An 18,942-nucleotide genomic window follows, 5' to 3' on the forward strand; every position below is an offset into this window, starting at 1 on the left:
AGAAGCCCAATCAATAAAACATCCTATGTTCATCATGTTCGAATCTGGAATTTTCCGGCTTTTGTCAGGCTACGTACACCCTAGTTCACAGTAGATGGATTTAGTTGGTGGCAAAAAAAGTCATCAGAACCTCAATACTAACCTTATATGGCTTATATCCCTCGTGATAGACCCGTAGCGTGTCCACTTTGAGGCCTGAGACGGCATACATGCTTATTTGAAAATCAAGTGAGATGGTATGCCCAGTTTCTGGGGTCTCCTCGCTTTATAGTTTCAATAAAATAAAATAACGAAGAACAAATAAATCCAGCTACCGGGCTATCTATTTGGAAGGAAATTTCAAAATACCTGCTACTAAAAGTACCCGAGAGAACTGGCATTCGATCCTTCAGAGATAGCTTGCCTATGTCCCATCGAATCGACTAGAATGCCAATGGAAATAAGTTAATGAAACTAAATAACATCGAGAGAAGCAATAACAATTACTTTTGTTGTTGGATCAAACATATATTGCCCAACACTGCAGGTTGCGTTCACACCTGTCACCGATTTTGCCATCGGAAACGTGAGCACAAGATTTTCAAGGGGACGGCCCTCAGTACTACGCGAATTTACTGTGATGTCAAATTTTCCTATAGAAAAAGAAGTTTATATGGATAAAATTATCAAGTAAGGTGTAGAGCGCATATCTAACCTCCGTAGTTTGAAACATGAACAGAGGGTTTTACATGGACAGGCAGCGCTTGCTGGTACGGGAGATTGACTCTAAAAAGTAATTGGGATTATCGAGATGGAAGCAGTCGTTAGGAAAAATTAGTTTAATGATAAATGTCAATATAATTGCCTACCTATAACTCATGAGCTTGAACTGACCATCCGGGGGCACAAAAGACAATATTTTTTCTGACTCGAATTTGTTAATTCTGAAGGAAAGCGTTAACCTTACTACTCACTAGCTACAATAAATTGATGGGTGCTTGATTACCTTACACAGGGATGAAAGCTTGTGTCGTCTAGGATTCGAGGATTGACAAAACTCAGCGTTAGGTCAGGCATGCCTGAGAGACGGCAATTCACGTTTATATGACCATGAGCTTCACAAGAAACCAAAACACCATTACTAGCGTAAAAATGAGCATGAGTAGAAGTGATTAAAATAGGACCTCATTTAGGAAAATCGAACCTATCTACAATTGCGTCCACCTCCTCAATAATATCGAAGTATATCTCATTATTTGTGTATTTGACCCCCGATTTACGCCAAGGAATACTTGATAGGTTGGCTGTTGGTAACCGTGGTGGAATACTATAAGAAAATAAACCATCTAGTGCTTAAACCATCGTCTATAATGAATTAAACCATTACCCTGATACGCTTGCAACAGAATTCATGACGCGATTCATTATTGTGGGTGGTAGAATCATCTCTTTTAGTGCATTTGGCTCTGTTGTCAGTGGGTATCCATTGTCCATTACCTCCTCCAGTAGCTAGAAGCAAAGGAAGACGTAGAAATAATGATAAATAACGACAATTACGATTGAACATTCGATAATGAATGTACCTGATATACCACCACGAAATTATCCTTTACCGTTACTTCATTCACTTCTCCAAGATATTCCGCCAGAATATCGATTATTCGGTGAAGGAACTCGAACACCATTAAAGGATCCACTATTATCACTTACAAATTAATAATTCATCAACAACAGATACAAAAATAACATCAAACCTTCTTTTTCCACCGGACATAGCCAAACCATTCCATCACGATAAACATGTAGCAAGTTGTGTTTCTGTGTCATCGTAACTGGAGAGAAGGCTTCGAGCGAGGCTGACAGACTTGGGGTTCCTTGAGCCGAATAGGCGGTGGAAGCACGTCCCACCTGATCGATGAACAGATCGACCACCTGACGTGACACTGGATTTCGCCAATGTTTCTCGATGATTATTTTTCTACATGAGATTATGAAGAGTTCAGATATTCGATCCAACCATAGTATTAAAGGCCAAATGAAAGATGAATACATAAAAGTAGGAAAACGGTAAAGTATCAAACACCCAATCGCTCAAGCGATTCTCGATCTAACTTACCCGCTCTGATTCAGTGCAAACAAACTCCCAATCATCGCGTTCAATCTCTGTACAATAGGGTCGGTTAATTTGGTAATATATCGCGTCTCTCAATACTTCGAGTATCCCCATGCTATGCCACAAATATCCCTTTCAGGGATCGAAGTTTGTCCAGGTGTCAATTGGGTAAAAGATTAACATCGGAGCATGAATGTTATCTTTGTTTATGCTTGCTTATGGTTCAGATCTTCTCGTCACCAACACAGCCGAATTCTTCTCAAACCTGCAAGCGAGACTCAAGACACCCAGTCTTCTCCGGCTAATCCAATGGATAATACAAAGCTTCCAAAGCAGACGGATGACGTCAAGCTACTCTGATGTCAACGCTCCTACATTATAGATGCACTTTGTTTTGGCGAAATCTAAGTAGCTTAAGAGAGATGTTAGTCACTCATCTCGTTGCGTTTCGGTCGGGCAGCATCTCGCAGCCCTCTCTCCAATGGCAACCCCAGAGGCGTGCAGTTGCGCAATTAATTATCAGTTGATCTTGGAATCGATCTGAGCTGCTGCTGGTTAAATTGGCTCAGGTTACTATGCAATTTCAGGGCAGCTTTCTTCCCTTTTAATGCAAAATCCACGCATTTTGTACTCACTTGATTTCTTGTGGTGTATTACTTATCTCGGATATTTCATTAAATTTTTCACAATACTTGGCTTACACTATCTCATTCTTCCTTTATTTACATTGCTCCTCCTCGCCTGGTCTGCCTTCCCCTCCCACCTCTCCCCATCTGAGTAGCAGTACATGGTCACTTTCACTTCGGACTTCTGGGCTCCCGCGGCGGACGTCAAAGTCCGTCGCCGCCTTGTCCAAAACAAAGTGGCTGTGCGTCATCTTCCTCAGCTGAATGATTTCCACGCTGAGGCTGCCAAACCGGTTGCTGTGGATGAGGCTTCCGATGTTTCCCTCTTGATAGGCAATGAGCTTATACCCACCTCGACTCTCCAGTCCACTATTACCACCAATACCACCATCTCTCAGAGCGAACTGCCATCATCTTATAACATGACTGCCGCCAACTCCACGCCCAATTCGAAAAAAGTTCCACTAATGCCACGACTCTTCCACCGTGGGAGCCACAAGAGTGATGGGACGGCAAGTCCAAGGAATGAGACCATGGAGTATGAGGAGGAGAAAGAGAAAAAGCATGTGCTCAGTCAACTATGGGCACCTATTATGTCTCGCAAGGATTCGTCCAATTCGGTGGCCTCTTCGAACTCATCGCATGACAGCAAGCCGAGTCGCCCACTGTCACCCGCGAGCTTGGAAAAGTATGGTGTTAAGGATAAGCGATGCATCGGCAAGGGTGCAACTGCTGTGGTTCGTGTGGCACATAATTTGAATCCAACGCAACCGGTTCGTCTCTACGCCATTAAGGAGTTCCGGAGAGGGAAGAACGTGACCGAGAAGGAGCATATTAAAAAGTTAACCAGTGAATTCTGTATTAGCTCCACTTTGCGACATGAAAATATTGTCCAAACGGTGGACTTAGTTCAGGACGAAAACAGGCAGTGGTGTGAGGTGATGGAGGTACATATAGGCTGCATTTCGATGATGGCATGATATGCATGACGTTACCATGCAATATTATGCTGTACTTTGACTGCTGATAATTGACTAAACGCATTTTATTATCTCGTTTCACAGTTTTGTGCTGGTGGTGACCTTTACGCAGCCATCAAGAGTGGCCATATGACCCGTCTCGAAATCGACTGTTGCTTCAAGCAGCTCATCACCGGCCTTGACTACATTCATGCCAATGGTGTCGCGCATCGCGATATCAAACCGGAAAATCTTTTGCTCAGCGATCGAGGCCAACTGAAGATTGCCGACTTCGGCGTCTCCGAAGTGTTCCGCGCAGGTTGGGAAACATGCACACATAAGTCTCGCGGGGTGTGTGGTTCCGAGCCTTACATCGCACCTGAGGTCTTTACCGGTGAGGAATACGACGCAAGATGTTTAGACGTGTGGTCAGCTGGCATCGTCTACTACTCCATGACTTACCGGGGGATTCCATTCCGTTGCGCCACCTCCGAGGATAGCAATTATCGTGCCTATCTTGAATCACGGTTAGAGCGCAGGTTCGAGCCTTTTGAACGACTTGGGAAATCAACCTGCGATCTCATGTATCGTATCTTGGACCCCGATAGCGCCCGCCGTATCACTATTCCCGAAATCATGGAAAATGAATGGATTCAGCGCGTGGAGGTATGCGAAAACCTTCGTGGAAAAGAACGATTCCATGTGCATTTCTGCAAGGAGGATGTCCCGACAGGCCGTATCCCCGGCCGTGCTTGAGCCCCAGGGTGCCTTTTTTCCCCGTGTTAATATTCTTCCACTCCCTTCTCTCACCTTTTCCCCATACGTTTTCTCCTCTTGCCTCCTACAGTATATAGACTTTTTAGACACCCTTTTTATAAAACTTTACCTTCATTTGTTATTTAATAATTTCCCGCTACTTTTTATAATGTAAAAAAATATATTGTTTTATTTTATAACCATTAAATTCTTAAAATATATATATAAATATTTCTAGTAATAGCAAAAGGGAAAACAAAAAGAGTCCATCCATGGCATTCTTGGCCATGTGCTCGTATAATAAGTGTATATTTATATAAAGATATATATATGTATACAATTCACCATTTCATCATGTCCACTTCAGCCTCTCCAAATAGGCTGGTTTTGACGGCCTTGACTTCGGCAGGATCTTCGTGGGCTTCCTCCTCACCAGCTCTGTCCATGACCTGAGGCAGACATTGTCGAATGAAACGGAGGAGATGCCGATTGATTTGATCGAACTCGAGCAAAAATCCATCATGGCCATCCGGCGATTGGATGACCACCATCTCGGCCTTGGGAATAAACTCGGCGATTTCATACTGCTCAGAGATCGTGAAAAGGCCGTCGGTGTCGATACCTACAATAGAAGAAGTTCAGATAAGCTTGTCCCACTCTATTTATCCTAACACAATAAGGATGGATTACCGATCACCAGAGCTGGCTGCGTCATATTGGATAGGGCGCTCGCTACGGTGCCTCGCCCACGCCCGACATCATGTGTATCCATTTTACGCGTGATGGCAATGTAGCAATTAGCATCGAAGCGTTTAACGAATTTATCTCCTTGATAGCGAAGATAGGATTGTGCGGAAAAAATCGGCATAGGCGCAGGAGCCGTGATGGATGCACGAAGGGGAGCAGTATCGCTCGGGCCTCCTGCTTTGTTTTCAGTCGACGCCGCGGTATGGGAGGAGGTAATCCCGCCATTCGCCTCGATTGATTTTGACTTTTTCTCTTCAGGATTTTTCTTTTCCGGCTTGATGTAATAGTACAAGGAATGGTGGCCATCATTATGCACCATCACATGTGCTTCTGCCGGGTTAGAAGGGACATGATTATGAGAGCCGGCACGCTCAGAAGTATTTCGGCCAAAACGAGACTCGAAACTATTGCGAGATCGATAGGTAAGCAGAGCAGACATGCGAGCAGCAGCAAGCCCACTTGAAGGAGGCTAACCAAAGGATGTATATGTCAATAGATATTCGATTCAATAGTCAATTAGCCAAGATACCTTTTCTGGTGTATAATAGCCCTCACAATAATTCGGATCGCTATAGATGCTCTGGCGTTGAGCCTCGCCCCAGCTAATCCCCCACGCGGAGTGCCGTGCTGAAGTAGCAATTGGGGCAATGTTCTTCACAAAGTCGGCGCCGAATGCCGACCACTCTAGAACCTGCATGCCCCCGAGAGATCCGCCGATACAGATAGCGATATGACTGACACCGAGCGATTCGAGAATCATCCTATGCAATCTGTAGAATCACATAGAAAAAAAAACTAAGTATTGTATCTTTTTCAATGTAGTGTATTTACGAAAATACCTCACATCATCTCGCACGCTTGTCAGCGGGAATTCGGGTCCATATTTCTTGCCCGTTTCAGGGTTAATTGTCACGGGAGAGGCAGTGCCATAAGGTGATCCGAGCACATTTCCGCAGAAGATGAACCACTTATTTGGATCAAATGCACGACCTGGGCCAATTAAGGGACCCCACCTAATATTTCCACATATTGATTAGAATTTAACGTAATACTGTAACGGGAACACACTCACCAATCTTCCACATCGGCGCTTCCACTCAATGCGTGACAGATCACCATAACATTGTCCTTTTCTTCGCTCAGGCGGCCCCAAGTTTTATACGCAACAGGAACGCTGTGCAACACTACACCTGATTCGAGAGTAAACTCGGGTACGATAGCAAGATGCTGCTCGGAAACCAGGTTGATAAAAGGATTTTCTGCCTGAGAGGGGTGAATCTTCGGGTCATCGAAGTGGGTAATACTATGATTCTGGACCATTCTTATTTTCCTATCTTTTAGAGGAAAAAAAAAGGGGGGAGGTGAGGGTGAATTTCGGGATGGAGAACTGGAAGAGAGTATGAATTGAAGGTTTTGTGACTGTACCTAAGTTTTGCAAGAGTTTGTCAGAAAAAATAGGTGACTGCATATTTTGCGCATATCCTCCCATTCCGAATTCATATTATTTGGTCGTATATTAAGATTTATTTTTGTGTCAACAGTGGAGTGAAAGAGTGAAATTGACAGAATTGTAAATGAAGTGAGTGGAATAAATAGGATAGCACGGATTGTGAATATAACAAAAGAGCTATGATATAGTGTATCAAATAAATAAATAAGAGATGATTATTGTAAAACTGTGGATGGGGAAAAAATGTTATCTAGAAGAGCATTTAGTAGCCGCTTGACGAGGAGAAGGTCTTGGTGGTCTTGGTGGTCTTGGACGACTTGGATGACTTGGACGACTTGGAGGAAGAGGAAGAGGAGGAGCTGCTTGAGCTGCTGCTAGAGGAGGAAGACTTGCTGGATTTGACGTGAGTGTTTCCGCTGGTCATTTCGCTGGACTCCTCCGATTTCTGTTCGTCGGCCTTCTTTGCCTCCTCGGCCTTCTTCTCTTCCTCAGACTTCTGATCTTCCTCGTTCGAGGAGGTCTCCTCAGTCGTTTCCTCTCCCGACATCTTGTTCTTCTCTTCCATCATCTTTTTCATCTCCTCTTCCGCCTTTTTCTTCTCCTCCTCAGCCTTGTTCTTCATTTCCTCCTGCATCTTCTTCTGCTCTTCCTCCATCTTCTTCTGCTCTTCATTCTTTTGGCCCTCATTCTTCTGCTGCTCCTCCTGCATCTTCTTCTGTTCCTCTTGCTTCTTTTGCTCCTCGTTCTTCTGCTGCTCCTCCTGCATCTTCTTCTGTTCCTCTTGCTTCTTCTGCTCCTCGTTCTTCTGCTCCTGGTTCTTCTGCTCCTGATTCTTCTGTTCCTCTTGCTTCTTCTGCTCCTCGTTCTTTTGCTCCTCGTTCTTTTGCTCCTCGTTCTTTTGCTCCTCGTTCTTCTGTTCCTGTTGCTTCTTCTGCTCCTCTTGCTGCCTCTGCTGCTCCTCTTGCTGCTTCTTCAATTCCTCCTTCTTGTTGCGGTTCTTGTTCTTCTTGCCCTTACGACCCTTCTTGCCATTGTTATTGTTATTGTTGTTAGTGTTATTGTTGATGTTGACGTTCTTGTTCTCGTTGATGTTGACATTCTTGTTCTCGTTCTTGTTCACATTCTTTGATCCGTTGTTATTGGCTTGGCATGGGACGCATTTCTTGCCCTTGAGTTTCTTGATGAGGCCAAGGGTACGCTTGCTGACGGTAGGGCAGCACTGGGCACCACCACCAAGGACTCCAGTGATAAGGCCAATGGTGCGGGGGGCAAGGTCAGATGACTCGCTCGTGGCGACCGGGGCAGCATTGGTTGCGGAGGCAACGAGAAGGAGCGCGGCGGCAAGAGTAAGGAATTTCATGTTATGTGATAATAAGATAAGGATGGAGGGGAATACCAATAGACAAAGGTAAATGAATTGGAAGTGAATGGGAATGAGTAGAAAAATGACAACGGGCAATCCCAAGTAGGGTTTATATATGCCTTGGATACGAGTCATGGTTCGTTTAGATATAAAAAGAGGAAATGAGTACTTGCCGGATTCCTCTCCACGAACCGAGATTAGTTTTCACACTCAGTGGCGTTTGATTGGAATTATAGGCCCCAAGAATTTCCTGGGTTTTTTGGTGGCCAAATAATGTTTTGTTCCGGCTCACAGAAAGGGGAAGGAGAGAACTGTGGTCTGTGCACTCAAAAACAAACCCTCTTCTTATCCTCTCTCCCCTCTTCGACCACCTTAGCCGCTTGCGCCCTACACCTTGCCTCTTGTATGCACCGGTTCTTAGCGTGCCCAACGACTCTTGTCGTCCCTACCCGGAATGCCATTTCTCCGTTGCTAGAGCCGCTCCCGAGTAAGGATGCGCTCCTTGGAAAAATAGAATAGACGCATCTCTGAGCGAGCGCCTAGTTACACGAACACAACTATCCATTTCCCGGGTTTTTAATCTTTAATCGTCCACAAACCCCATTTGAGACACAAATAAGCTGAAAAGAACAAAACGTGTAGGCAAACAAAAAAAGAAGTGTGCATGAGCAGAAGCCTGGTCATTTGTTATGGCCAATTTTTTTATGTCCTAGAATAACACGCAAATGGCAAACCATTGGCGAAAGCTTAGGTGACCTAACGCCGTTAAAAAAAATCTCGGTTTTCCCTTGATCTAAAAATATCGCGGGGAGTATTAAAATAAAATGGGAAAAAAATAACACAATTAAAGAGAGGCACCATAGGGGGAGCTGTAATTGATGCTATCTAAAATAAACCCTCTTCTTTCTTCATTCTGATAAGTCTCTTGCGCCTTGTGTCTTGTTTGCACATATCGGTTCCTAGAGTGATAACATTCCTCATTATTCCCGTCAGTAAAGCTAGCTATCTCCGTTGATAGGACAGCTTTCGGACAAGAATATATTCTTTGGAAAAATAGAATAGGCGCATCTATTGAATGAGTGCCTATTTACACACAAGCCGTTCAATTCCCGGGTTTTTAACCTTATAACGTCCACAAACTCCATTTGAGGCACAAATAAGAAAAAAACGAAAAGGCAAAAATAAGAGAGACCATGATAACATGGTCCTTCTCTTCGCTCAGAAACCAGGCTGACAAGAGAATTTTCTACTTGAGAGGGATGAATCTTCAAGTCATCGAAGTGGGTAATACAGTGATTCTGGACCATTTACATCCCCGTCCTTAGAGAAAAAATAAAGAAGGAAGCGATAAAGAAGAATGCGAAAAATTTTGTGGCTCTGTCCCTAAGAATCACAATGGTTAGACAAAAACTATTAAGATAGGACTGTCGCGACCATTCTGAAACTATAGTTGAATTTGGCCATATATTAAGTTATATTGTGTCAACAGTGGAACTTGTTTAAGTTGAACTCTAATAAATTTCCATGCTATTGACCTTTCCCTATCCTATGACCTACATTTCTTGAACACTTTAAATAGCCCGTAGAAAATCCAAAGAATATGGCTGCTCTCTTTCCATTATCTGTTTTACTTTATTTCATTTCTTTCATAGAACCTCGAATGCCCACCATTACATTTCATTTGCCCTTAATTTTATCTTTTTTTACATGAATAAAATATGCATATTCATATCGTCATATCTATTGTTTCGTCTTGGATGCCTTTACCGTTTAATTTTTTTTATCATCCTTTTTCTTTTCTTGCAACCTAATATTATTAATACGAAGTCTTTCCAGTAATTAAAATTATTTTGATAAAAAAAATTGCAAGAACGTGACTGTATAATCAGATAACCGCTATAGACTTTATTATTTGAGAAAAAAATATCATTCTTAATAATTTAACTTATCACAATTATAGATATAGATAAGATAATCGTAAGATAATTAGATTATCATAAAAATATTATAATATTACCACTGAACAATGATCAAATCCATTAATTTTCAATTCCCCATCCACTCCTTTCATAGTCGATCCACATTGAGCCAGATTTCCTCACAAGAGAGTAAAATTGGCGGCATTGTAATGTGGGTGTAATAAAAGAATATCATGGATCATGAATATAACAAAAGAGCTATGATATAGTGTATCAAATAAATAAATAAGAATTGATTATTGTAAACCTGAGGCTACGGAAAAAATGTTATCAAGAAGAGTATTTAGTAGCCGCTTGACGAGGAGAAGGACTTGGTGGTCTTGATGGTCTTGGACGACTTGGACGACATGGAGGAAGAGGAAGAGGAGGAGCTGCTGCTAGAGTGGGAAGATTTACTGGATTTGACGTGGGTATTTCCGCTGGTCATTTCGCTGGACTCCTCTGATTTCTGTTCTTTGGCCTTTTTTGCCTCCTCGCATTTCTGTCTTTCTTCATTCGAGGAGATCTCCTCAGTCGTTTCCTCTCTCGTCATCTTGTTCTTCTCTCCCATCATCTTTTTCTTCTCCTTCTCGGCCTTATCCCTCATTTCCTCCTGCATCTTCTTTTGCTCCTCCATCTTCTTTTGCACCTCCAACCTCTTCTGCTCCTCCAGCTTCCTTTGCTCCTCTAACTCCTTCTGCTTCTTCATTTCTCTCTGCTCCTCTATCTTCTTTTGCTCCTCCAGCTTCCTTTGCTCCTCTAATTCCTTCTGCTCCTTCACCTTCCTCTGCTCTTCCAATCTCTCTTGCTCTTTATTCTTTTGTTCCCCTTGCTGCTCGTACGTATACGAGCCATTTTGTGGGGTGTAATTGACGTGGTGACATGGGACACATTTTTTGCTCCCGAGTAGGTTGAAGAGGTAAAAGGTGCGCTTGCTAATGGTAGGACAGCACCGGGTTCCACCGCCTAAGAGTCCAGTGTGAAAGTTAAGAGTGCGGGAAACAAGCTTGGACGATTCGATCGGACTAACCGGCGCAGCATTGGTTGCAGAGGCAACGAGAAAGAGTGCGGTGGCAAAGGTAAGAAGTTTCATGTTTTGTGGATGAATATAGGTAAGGACGGTGAGGGGAAGAAGTCAAAAAGCAAAGAGAGGATGGAGAAAAGGATTGGAAGTGAATGGGGGTGAGTTGAATAAGAGGATGATGGACCATCCCATGTAGAGTTTATATACGGCTTGAATCGAGCCATGGCTCGTTTAGATAAAAGGTAAATTTAGAACTTGTAGGACAATTCATGATCGAGGTTTCATATTAACTCGTATAAATCAATCTCGATTCACGGTCCTTGATTGGAATTTTAGGCCGCCATTTTCTGGGATATTTGTTGGCCATGTATGGGTTGTTCTGGCTCACATGAAAGCGGAAGAACAGAAGAGTTGATCGTGCGCTTCCAATTTCTCTCCCATTTTTATTCTATTAAGTATTCAGCGTCTTTATGCCTTGTCGTCTGCATAGCTTAGGTTGCTCAAGGCTCTCATCATCCCTAACAAGAGTGCTACTCTCCTGTCGCTAGTGCAGCAATAGAGTAGGGATGCCCTCGTTGAAAAATTAAAATAGACTCGTCGGCATGTAAGTCTAATTACACAATCAAGCCATCCGTTTCCCGGGATTTTTAAGCTTTTCATCATCCACAAATCCCACACCTGACGATAAGAAATAGAGAAAAATACGTTGAGGCGGGCCATAAAGAGAAATTTCGCAAATAGAAGTACGATCCTTTGCCATAGCTGATTTATTTTATTTTCTTGGATTACATGAAAGTGACAAACCAAGGAAGCACCTTTAGCGAAAGCTCGGATGACTCATTAAAAATAATCTCGATTTGCCCTTGATCTAAAAATACTTCAAGAAAAATAAAAACAAATGCGTAAAAAATGCACAAGCAAGGCGGCATCGAGCCAAGAGTAGTGGACTACATATCCTGTTGTACGTTATCTGGAAAGGTCGGACCCATTGATGCAATCCCCTCGTCGAACGTTTCGTCTTCTTCCACAGAGACCCGTCCTCCCAGGCCGACTTTTCCGGCCCTTTTTCCGCCGTCTCGGTCCTCTTCGGTCGCATCCGTGACTGGACCTCCAGGTACTCGCCCATACACGCAATTGAAGAAGGCCATGGTCTCGTAGGTTTCAATCTCGTTGCTCATGTCCACCTCGAAGAACTGGGTGTACTCTTCGGACGTCATACCCATTCTCTGCTGGGCCACTTTTCCCATGCTCCTGAAAGCATCCATCGCCACCTCCTTACAGAGCCGGCCCAGCCGACCGTGGGACTCGTGCATGGGAATGGTGAGACGATGAGCCTTCACCTCCTCGAAACCGGCCTCGTCCATGATATCGGTAAGCCGCCTGGCCATGTTCAGGTCCACTCCATCTTCGCGGGCCACCGCATGGACTATCCATCCGTGGCGAAAATTAGGTAAGCATAAAGGAGCCACCTAAATCTCAAAAGGGGAAATTTACTTGCATCAAGGTATCTCGTGAAAAGGGGGCCCCTTTTCTCGGGGTATGTATCCACCTCTACCAACTCGACGTAGCCTCCTGGCTTTGTCACACGCTTTATCTCGCTCATTACCCTCGGCCAGTCGTCCAAAGGATAGGAGAGCAGTGCCAGGCGCTGGAACACATACGAAATTTCGCCATCGGCGTAGGGGAGAGGATCGAGGGCATTCCGGAGCTCTAAGGTGAGGTTGTGCGGAAGCTCACGATCGAGTGGGAAGGTGATTTCGATTATGTCGATTCCAATAAATTCTGATTGAGGGTATTCACTCGCCATTTCTATTGTCCAGGATGCGGAGCCGCAGCTAGGGGAAATGAAACGAATTAGCCTCTTACACGACGCGTATCAGCACTTGCTTTTCGAAGTTACCCAATATCCAAGCACTTTGCTCCTCTTCTTAACATTTTTTCGACGGGGGCCATGTGATTTCTATCGATGAAAAAGACATTCAGAAGCCGGCCCCCAACACCTCCAAAAGAAGACTTACCGCTGAAAGCCCCAGTGCAACATCATGTGCATTTTATCTTGGCGTTCTATCTCTTTTTCACTAATAATATATGTTTTGATGTATGGAGAGTCGAGGATCTCTAGAGGATCCAATTTATTTTTGCTGATTAAATGGCCTTGTCTCCTTGGAAAAGGATCCGACAGCACAGTCTGCCCGTGCACAGGCGAAAATTGGGTATCGGCGCTGTCCGCTCTCCCTAATGGGACAGCAGAACGCCTGAAAAAAGTTTGGGTTTTGCGATCCGAGAATTGGCGACGCCATTCTTCGCGTCGTTTTGGGGAGGCTAGAGTGTTGCCCATGGTAAGATATGTGCGCGTGGGCTAATATAAGGCATGCATATGGGAAATGGGGCGAGGTCGAAGTATTGCTAATGGGATGAGGTGCGGGTTGAAGGGAGAGGGAGAGGAGGGGAGAGACAAGTATATAAAAGGCAAGAGGGTCCCAAAAAAGACATTATTACTGAGAAAATGCATTGAGCAACTGAGTCGATTTCAGACCAAGGATGCGTCTCATCATCCCGAGAATTCCCCTTCCATATCGAGCACATGGCTCAATCGCGGTCCTCTGCGCGACCTCATTGCTACCACCGCCCCCACTGGCCCGATTTCTCTGCTGACGGCCACAAGCGTGCCCCTTACAGCACCCGCTTCCCTCTGCTCCTTACGGACTCTACCCCCCGTCGCCCGACGCACCCTCATCGCGGCCCGATAGCATTGGCTGCCCATGTCTCAATGCGATGTGACTCCTACCGGAGGCATGCGTCATCCACTCTTGGCGCTCAATCGCGAGGTTTCGTTGCTCTGTCTTCAAGGCCAAAATCCACGTTTTAATCAAGCAATGGCAGACCAGATTTCAGAAACTGTCCAGGCTCCCCCTCGGATTCTGCGCCTTCGGAAAAAAAAAATCTCGCCCTTACAAAACGATATTATTCAACTGTAAGCTTACTGGACACCGTGTTACTCTAATCAAGATTCATCTATCTATCAATAGAGAGCGCTTTCTAGCCATTCCCCATTCGCAACCCATATTTTTAGCACCGCAGCTAGTTTACCGTCTTGTCGGGATTCTCCTCGAGCAATGTCCCCTCCTTTCATTCGTTTATCCAATGCCACAATCGAAAACACAGTCATGCAACCTTGGGAGAAAGCAGAGAAAGGTGCAATTACTGATGCGTTTAGCATTACCTGCTATCCCGCATATTGCATTTCTCGGTTCCTAGTACCTCGACCATTCCGGGTGCATGGGCTGGTATTTGTTCTACCACAGCCATGAATCTATCAAGCGTAAGTCCGAACTAGCATAGAATGATGTGTTGTTTACCAGGCAGGGTCTCCACTATTCCCCGTAGGAGGTTACCCTATGCTATTAAAGCAACTACTAACTGATATTGGCGTATACATCAAGCATAATCAATCTACTGATTTACTCGGTGAGCTGAAGCTTTATCCGCTTTTCAAATATATTCATGCATGAAAATCTTCCAAATGTGAATGCTAAGTAGTATAAGATCCATAGAGCCGAAGGGATGCAGCCAAATGGCTCTTGAACGTCACCCAACATGGTTTGCCAGGCAAAATATGGGACTACGCAAAATTGCAAATACCAATTCCTCTTTGCCACCAGTGGCTGAGTTAATTTATTTGGGTGTAATGGAGAGTTCGCGTTCGTGACCCTTATTAACGCGTTATTGTCTTACATTTCACCTCTCCTTCAACGATTCTCTTAAAAATTACTTCGTTGGCATTTTCATTGATACGACTTCGGTCATCGAATCGCCTGCTTCATACATCAACTGTCGCCATGGGTATACAAGGCCTTCATAAGGTGATCTCTGACAATGCTCCCGATGCCATAAAATCAAATGAAATCAAAAATTACTTCGGGCGCAAAGTCGCCATCGATGCATCCATGAGCATATATCAATTTCTGATTGCAGTGAGAGGCCAAGACGGAGAAGTTCTGCAAAATGAGGCGGGAGAAACGACAAGGTTACTTTATCTTCGAGCCCGTTCCAGATGTTTCACTACTAAATTAGAAGCTATGGCAGCTGATGATCTTGTACGCTTTCTCTTCGTATAATAGTCATTTAATGGGGATGTTCTATAGGACCATCCGTATGTGCGAGAACGGGATCAAACCCGCGTATGTTTTTGACGGGAAACCACCCACGCTTAAGAGCGGAGAATTAGCCAAGCGGTTGGCACGTCGTGCCGATGCTACCGCTAGTATGGAGGCGGCCAAAGAGGAGGGTGAGTGTTCGATATGAATTGGCCGGAATAAATTTTCATTTTTCATACTGAATATGGTTGGCTTCCTTTAGGTGATATGGAGGCATATGACAAATTCAGTCGGCGGACGGTGAAGGTGACGAGAGAGCACAACGAGGAGTGCAAGAAGCTCCTCACACTCATGGGTATCCCATATGTTGATGTAGGCTTTATATTTTTCAAGCAATGAAGGTTCAAGTGTTCTTACTTCTACTTCCTTCACTAAAGGCCCCATGTGAGGCGGAAGCGCAATGTGCAGCCCTTGCAAGGGCTGGCAAGGTAACGCCCAGTGCTTTATTTTCAGTTTTCATTTTCTCTATTGAGCATTGTTTTTGGGTGAACATTCTATCCTAGGTCTTTGCCGCCGCTTCTGAAGACATGGACACACTAACTTTTTGCTCCCCTGTACTACTGCGACACTTAACCTTCAGCGAGCAACGGAAGATGCCCATCGACGAGATTCACTTGGATCGGGCCCTCGCGGGACTGGGACTCACGATGGAACAGGTTCACCCTAGGAATATTGCTATTTAAGCCACGATCGAATCCGTGCTGATATCGGTTTTGTTTGTTTGTTAACTCTCTTATTTCCAGTTTGTCGATTTGTGCATCATCCTTGGTTGCGACTATGTGGATCCGATCAAAGGAGTGGGACCCAAAACAGCCCTTGAGCTTATCCGAGAGCACGGTTGTATTGAGGGCGCTCTGGAGCACATTCGTGGCAAGCCCAAGTACACCATCCCCGAAGACTGGCCCTATGAGGATGCAAGGAAACTCTTCCTTGAGCCGGAGGTGCTTGACGCTGCTGACGTGGAGCTCAAATGGGTCGCGCCCGATGAAGAGGGTATTGTAGCGTTCCTGGTTCAAGAGAAGGGGTTCAAAGAGGAGCGTGTGCGAAAAAACGTGGAAAAACTACGGAAATATCTCAAGGATGCACCTCAAGGAAGATTGGACACCTTTTTTAAGGTGGTCCCCACGGATAAATCGAAACGAAAGGTATGCAGCATCGGGCATTTCCCAACCCGTTGATTCTATTGCTGTAGCGTATTTTTTTTTATTCGATTCTCCTGTATAGGCTGACGGGGACGAAAAATCGGCCAAAGGCAAAAAGGCAAAAACAAGTACAACCGCAAAGAGAGGTGCGGGCCGACCGAGAAAATAGGAGCCATCCAATGAGCGACTTTTTATTTTTCTATTGGATTTTCCTTGAGTTCATTTCCCTTTGATTTATGGATGTAAGAAAATAGATTAATAAAATAATTTAGCATACTTTCCTCTTCAAAGTTTAAAGATAAGAAAGAGAGGTGGTACTTCGGTCTGATATTCTCCGGATTGGATAAATAAGCGGCCATTCAACAAAGAAGGATGCTGATTATAGGAGAAGGGCTCGAATTAAATTAAGGGTTACAAGAGGTACCTGTATAAATACAGGTGACTTTGAGGCTGCTCCAGGTCTAACATCCTACCCCAAATACATACTATTTTCGCCCTGTCCCTGACCCCAAAGGAGCTGGAAAAGATCCCCGGTCTCTATAAGACGAATTGACCTTTTTTTTTCCTGAAAAGCTTCAAGTACAAGTGGCATAAAACACTACGTAAAGGAGAATTTGAATTTGGTAATCGAGAGTGCACCGGTGAAAAAAAAAGGTAAAAGATACAAAAGTGTACACCAAAGTATAACAAATTAAAAGGCTCGAGACCCACTTAAAGAGTATCGAATAAGATATGTACTATATAAATTGATTTAAATGAAGAGCATCCAAGCCCAAGAGTATTCCTCACATTAGGCTCTCGTATGCCTCGTTTTGTTTATTCTAACCCACCCAGTAGTCCACGTCCCTTCTTATCGCAGAGCATTTGAATTCGGTGGCGCGTCCATCGGTTCACGACCATGGATCTTTCGCCTAATATGCCTCAAGAGGGCGTCTCTCCGCGTAAACTGCTTCCCGCAAGTCTGGCACTGCACCCCTTGGTCGCCTTGGTGCCGACGCATATGGCGTTGCAAATCGTACACTCGGTTAAATGTCGCATTACATATATGACACACCGGCAACATGCCAGTGTCGCTACTGTTGTGCTTCCCGCTTTTGCAACTTGTCTGAGAGTTTTCCTCGCTCGCTACATATTTGTTAGGAGCCAGCGTGACCCCATCTCTTTGATCATCTCTCAAATAGCCATTTGCTATATTTTCATCGGTAGATGAAAGCGTGGATATACTCTTCTCTGGAGCGGGAAAGTATGTCTGTGAGTCGTGTGAAGGCGTAGGTGGGTGCTTGGCGATGGAAGATGCGCTAAACTCAAGTTTAGAAAAAGACTCTTGATCCCCATTAGGGAATGCAGGTAACTTGGCCGCCCCTCCTGTTGGAGCCAGGGCCAATCTCGGCTTTTTGTTCTGAATTTCATATATATCTGCGGAAGCGCCCTTTGCATTCTCCTGTTGAATCTGCTGGGGCTGAGATGACAAGACTCGCTTCCTCCGCTTTTTGATTATGGACGTTGTAAAGGGCTCACTCTCGGTCACAGAATTTCGTGAGAGATTCGAAATAATGGCCGCTGCAATCAAGACGTTTTCCTCCAACTCACTTGCCTTGAGATCCTCAAAGCTAGGTGATGGGACCGTTCCACTCTCTGCCGCGATTTCTGGAGTCAACTGAGAAAACGAAGAGTTTGAGGAGGTTGACACTGAAGATAGTGTTCGTTGGTTGGCAGATAAGGGGGAGGTAGACGAAGGCGGAGGGGTTATCGAGGTGAACCAAGGAAGAGTGGGCATTTCGTTAGAGCTTGAGCCATGCGCAACCAGAGACGGTGGCGGAGATGAAGTAAGAGATGAGCCAACGGAGTTTGGAGGGGATGGTGACTCATACTCGCTAGCTGGCCACCATCGTTCATCTCGTACTGCGGATACCCGTTGCTGCATGTCCCAATGATGACGAAATGATATCATCTAGAAAAGTAGGGCTGGAGGCTGAATGTGGCTCCTAAGGGAGGACTGGTACGAATTTAGCAACCGTATGCTTTCGGCTTGAAATCAGAGCGGACAATGTAGCGAGAGAGGTGCCTGGAGGTAATCGATAGCAGAATAGATAAATAAAATATTGAATATATCAAAATGACTGAATGGTGTTCTGGTGTCAAGAAGGGAACAAAGCCAACCTCGACTAAGAGGAGCCGTTTGGAATAACTACTCTTGCTGATAGTGATAATCGAGTGAGAATGCGCTGAATCCTCCGGTCTATGAGATTGGGTAAAATAAAATGGAACACCCTGAAGGGTGGCAAACAATAATGGTGCAAATGAAGACAAAACAATAGAAATGGGTACAAAGTTGGCCACACATATACAGAAGATAAATAGTCGGAAGATGGGCCCACTGGCTAGAGCAGCATGGCAGTAGAATGTCACCTTCTTGTCCCTAACAAGATTAAAAATAGGTTAAACCAGAAAAATTGCAATGAGAGAGGGGAGAGGCAAAAACAAGCTGCGCCTAGCTTGGTGGCAAAGACGGCCCTCCACCTCTGCTTGTTCCTCATCTCCGTGATCTCTGCCAAACTTAGAATTGCATGGAACTAGCCACTGATCCGATGCAGATTTTCCGGATACGAGCTCTTTATTTTAACCTTGGATCCTCTATAGAGCTGCAATAGGAGGCTGAATAAGGAAT

At 44.6% G+C, this 18,942-nt stretch overlaps 9 protein-coding genes across 9 annotated transcripts; 3 read left to right on the forward strand and 6 right to left on the reverse strand.

Annotated features, from left to right (window-relative positions):
* Positions 1 to 32: 32 nt before the first annotated feature.
* On the reverse strand, positions 33 to 2,130 carry VTP21DRAFT_2011 (uncharacterized protein; the record flags this gene model as incomplete). The annotated part of the gene is made up of 12 exons (XM_069392160.1): positions 33 to 80; positions 143 to 263; positions 349 to 422; positions 487 to 632; positions 695 to 765; positions 849 to 923; positions 986 to 1,120; positions 1,184 to 1,306; positions 1,367 to 1,488; positions 1,563 to 1,675; positions 1,734 to 1,957; positions 2,096 to 2,130. The coding sequence occupies 12 exons, from the start codon at positions 2,128 to 2,130 to the stop codon at positions 33 to 35; spliced, it is 1,287 nt and encodes a 428-aa protein (XP_069250588.1).
* Positions 2,131 to 2,879: 749 nt separating this feature from the next.
* VTP21DRAFT_2012 (uncharacterized protein) lies at positions 2,880 to 4,433 on the forward strand (the record flags this gene model as incomplete). Its single annotated transcript, XM_069392161.1, has 2 exons — positions 2,880 to 3,665; positions 3,783 to 4,433. The coding sequence occupies 2 exons, from the start codon at positions 2,880 to 2,882 to the stop codon at positions 4,431 to 4,433; spliced, it is 1,437 nt and encodes a 478-aa protein (XP_069250589.1).
* Positions 4,434 to 4,774: 341 nt separating this feature from the next.
* Positions 4,775 to 6,500, reverse strand: VTP21DRAFT_2013 (uncharacterized protein; the record flags this gene model as incomplete). Its single annotated transcript, XM_069392162.1, has 5 exons — positions 4,775 to 5,055; positions 5,124 to 5,649; positions 5,710 to 5,950; positions 6,020 to 6,193; positions 6,253 to 6,500. The coding sequence occupies 5 exons, from the start codon at positions 6,498 to 6,500 to the stop codon at positions 4,775 to 4,777; spliced, it is 1,470 nt and encodes a 489-aa protein (XP_069250590.1).
* A 392-nt stretch (positions 6,501 to 6,892) lies between these two features.
* On the reverse strand, positions 6,893 to 7,990 carry VTP21DRAFT_2014 (uncharacterized protein; the record flags this gene model as incomplete). Its single annotated transcript, XM_069392163.1, has 1 exon — positions 6,893 to 7,990. One exon carries the CDS (start codon positions 7,988 to 7,990, stop codon positions 6,893 to 6,895), a length of 1,098 nt encoding a protein of 365 aa, XP_069250591.1.
* Positions 7,991 to 10,255: 2,265 nt separating this feature from the next.
* On the reverse strand, positions 10,256 to 11,044 carry VTP21DRAFT_2015 (uncharacterized protein; the record flags this gene model as incomplete). Its single annotated transcript, XM_069392164.1, has 1 exon — positions 10,256 to 11,044. One exon carries the CDS (start codon positions 11,042 to 11,044, stop codon positions 10,256 to 10,258), a length of 789 nt encoding a protein of 262 aa, XP_069250592.1.
* An 878-nt stretch (positions 11,045 to 11,922) lies between these two features.
* On the reverse strand, positions 11,923 to 13,313 carry VTP21DRAFT_2016 (uncharacterized protein; the record flags this gene model as incomplete). Its single annotated transcript, XM_069392165.1, has 4 exons — positions 11,923 to 12,401; positions 12,470 to 12,810; positions 12,876 to 12,935; positions 12,994 to 13,313. The coding sequence occupies 4 exons, from the start codon at positions 13,311 to 13,313 to the stop codon at positions 11,923 to 11,925; spliced, it is 1,200 nt and encodes a 399-aa protein (XP_069250593.1).
* A 246-nt stretch (positions 13,314 to 13,559) lies between these two features.
* Positions 13,560 to 14,317, forward strand: VTP21DRAFT_2017 (uncharacterized protein; the record flags this gene model as incomplete). The annotated part of the gene is made up of 2 exons (XM_069392166.1): positions 13,560 to 13,808; positions 14,234 to 14,317. The coding sequence occupies 2 exons, from the start codon at positions 13,560 to 13,562 to the stop codon at positions 14,315 to 14,317; spliced, it is 333 nt and encodes a 110-aa protein (XP_069250594.1).
* A 497-nt stretch (positions 14,318 to 14,814) lies between these two features.
* VTP21DRAFT_2018 (uncharacterized protein) lies at positions 14,815 to 16,443 on the forward strand (the record flags this gene model as incomplete). The annotated part of the gene is made up of 7 exons (XM_069392167.1): positions 14,815 to 15,002; positions 15,097 to 15,263; positions 15,335 to 15,444; positions 15,510 to 15,560; positions 15,636 to 15,788; positions 15,876 to 16,277; positions 16,357 to 16,443. The coding sequence occupies 7 exons, from the start codon at positions 14,815 to 14,817 to the stop codon at positions 16,441 to 16,443; spliced, it is 1,158 nt and encodes a 385-aa protein (XP_069250595.1).
* Positions 16,444 to 17,124: 681 nt separating this feature from the next.
* Positions 17,125 to 18,198, reverse strand: VTP21DRAFT_2019 (uncharacterized protein; the record flags this gene model as incomplete). Its single annotated transcript, XM_069392168.1, has 1 exon — positions 17,125 to 18,198. The coding sequence occupies one exon, from the start codon at positions 18,196 to 18,198 to the stop codon at positions 17,125 to 17,127; it is 1,074 nt and encodes a 357-aa protein (XP_069250596.1).
* Between the last annotated feature and the right edge of the window lie 744 nt (positions 18,199 to 18,942).

Source organism: Calcarisporiella thermophila (assembly GCF_041956535.1).
Source record: "Calcarisporiella thermophila strain CBS 279.70 unplaced genomic scaffold VTP21scaffold_13, whole genome shotgun sequence".
Lineage (NCBI taxonomy): Eukaryota > Fungi > Calcarisporiellomycota > Calcarisporiellomycetes > Calcarisporiellales > Calcarisporiellaceae > Calcarisporiella > Calcarisporiella thermophila.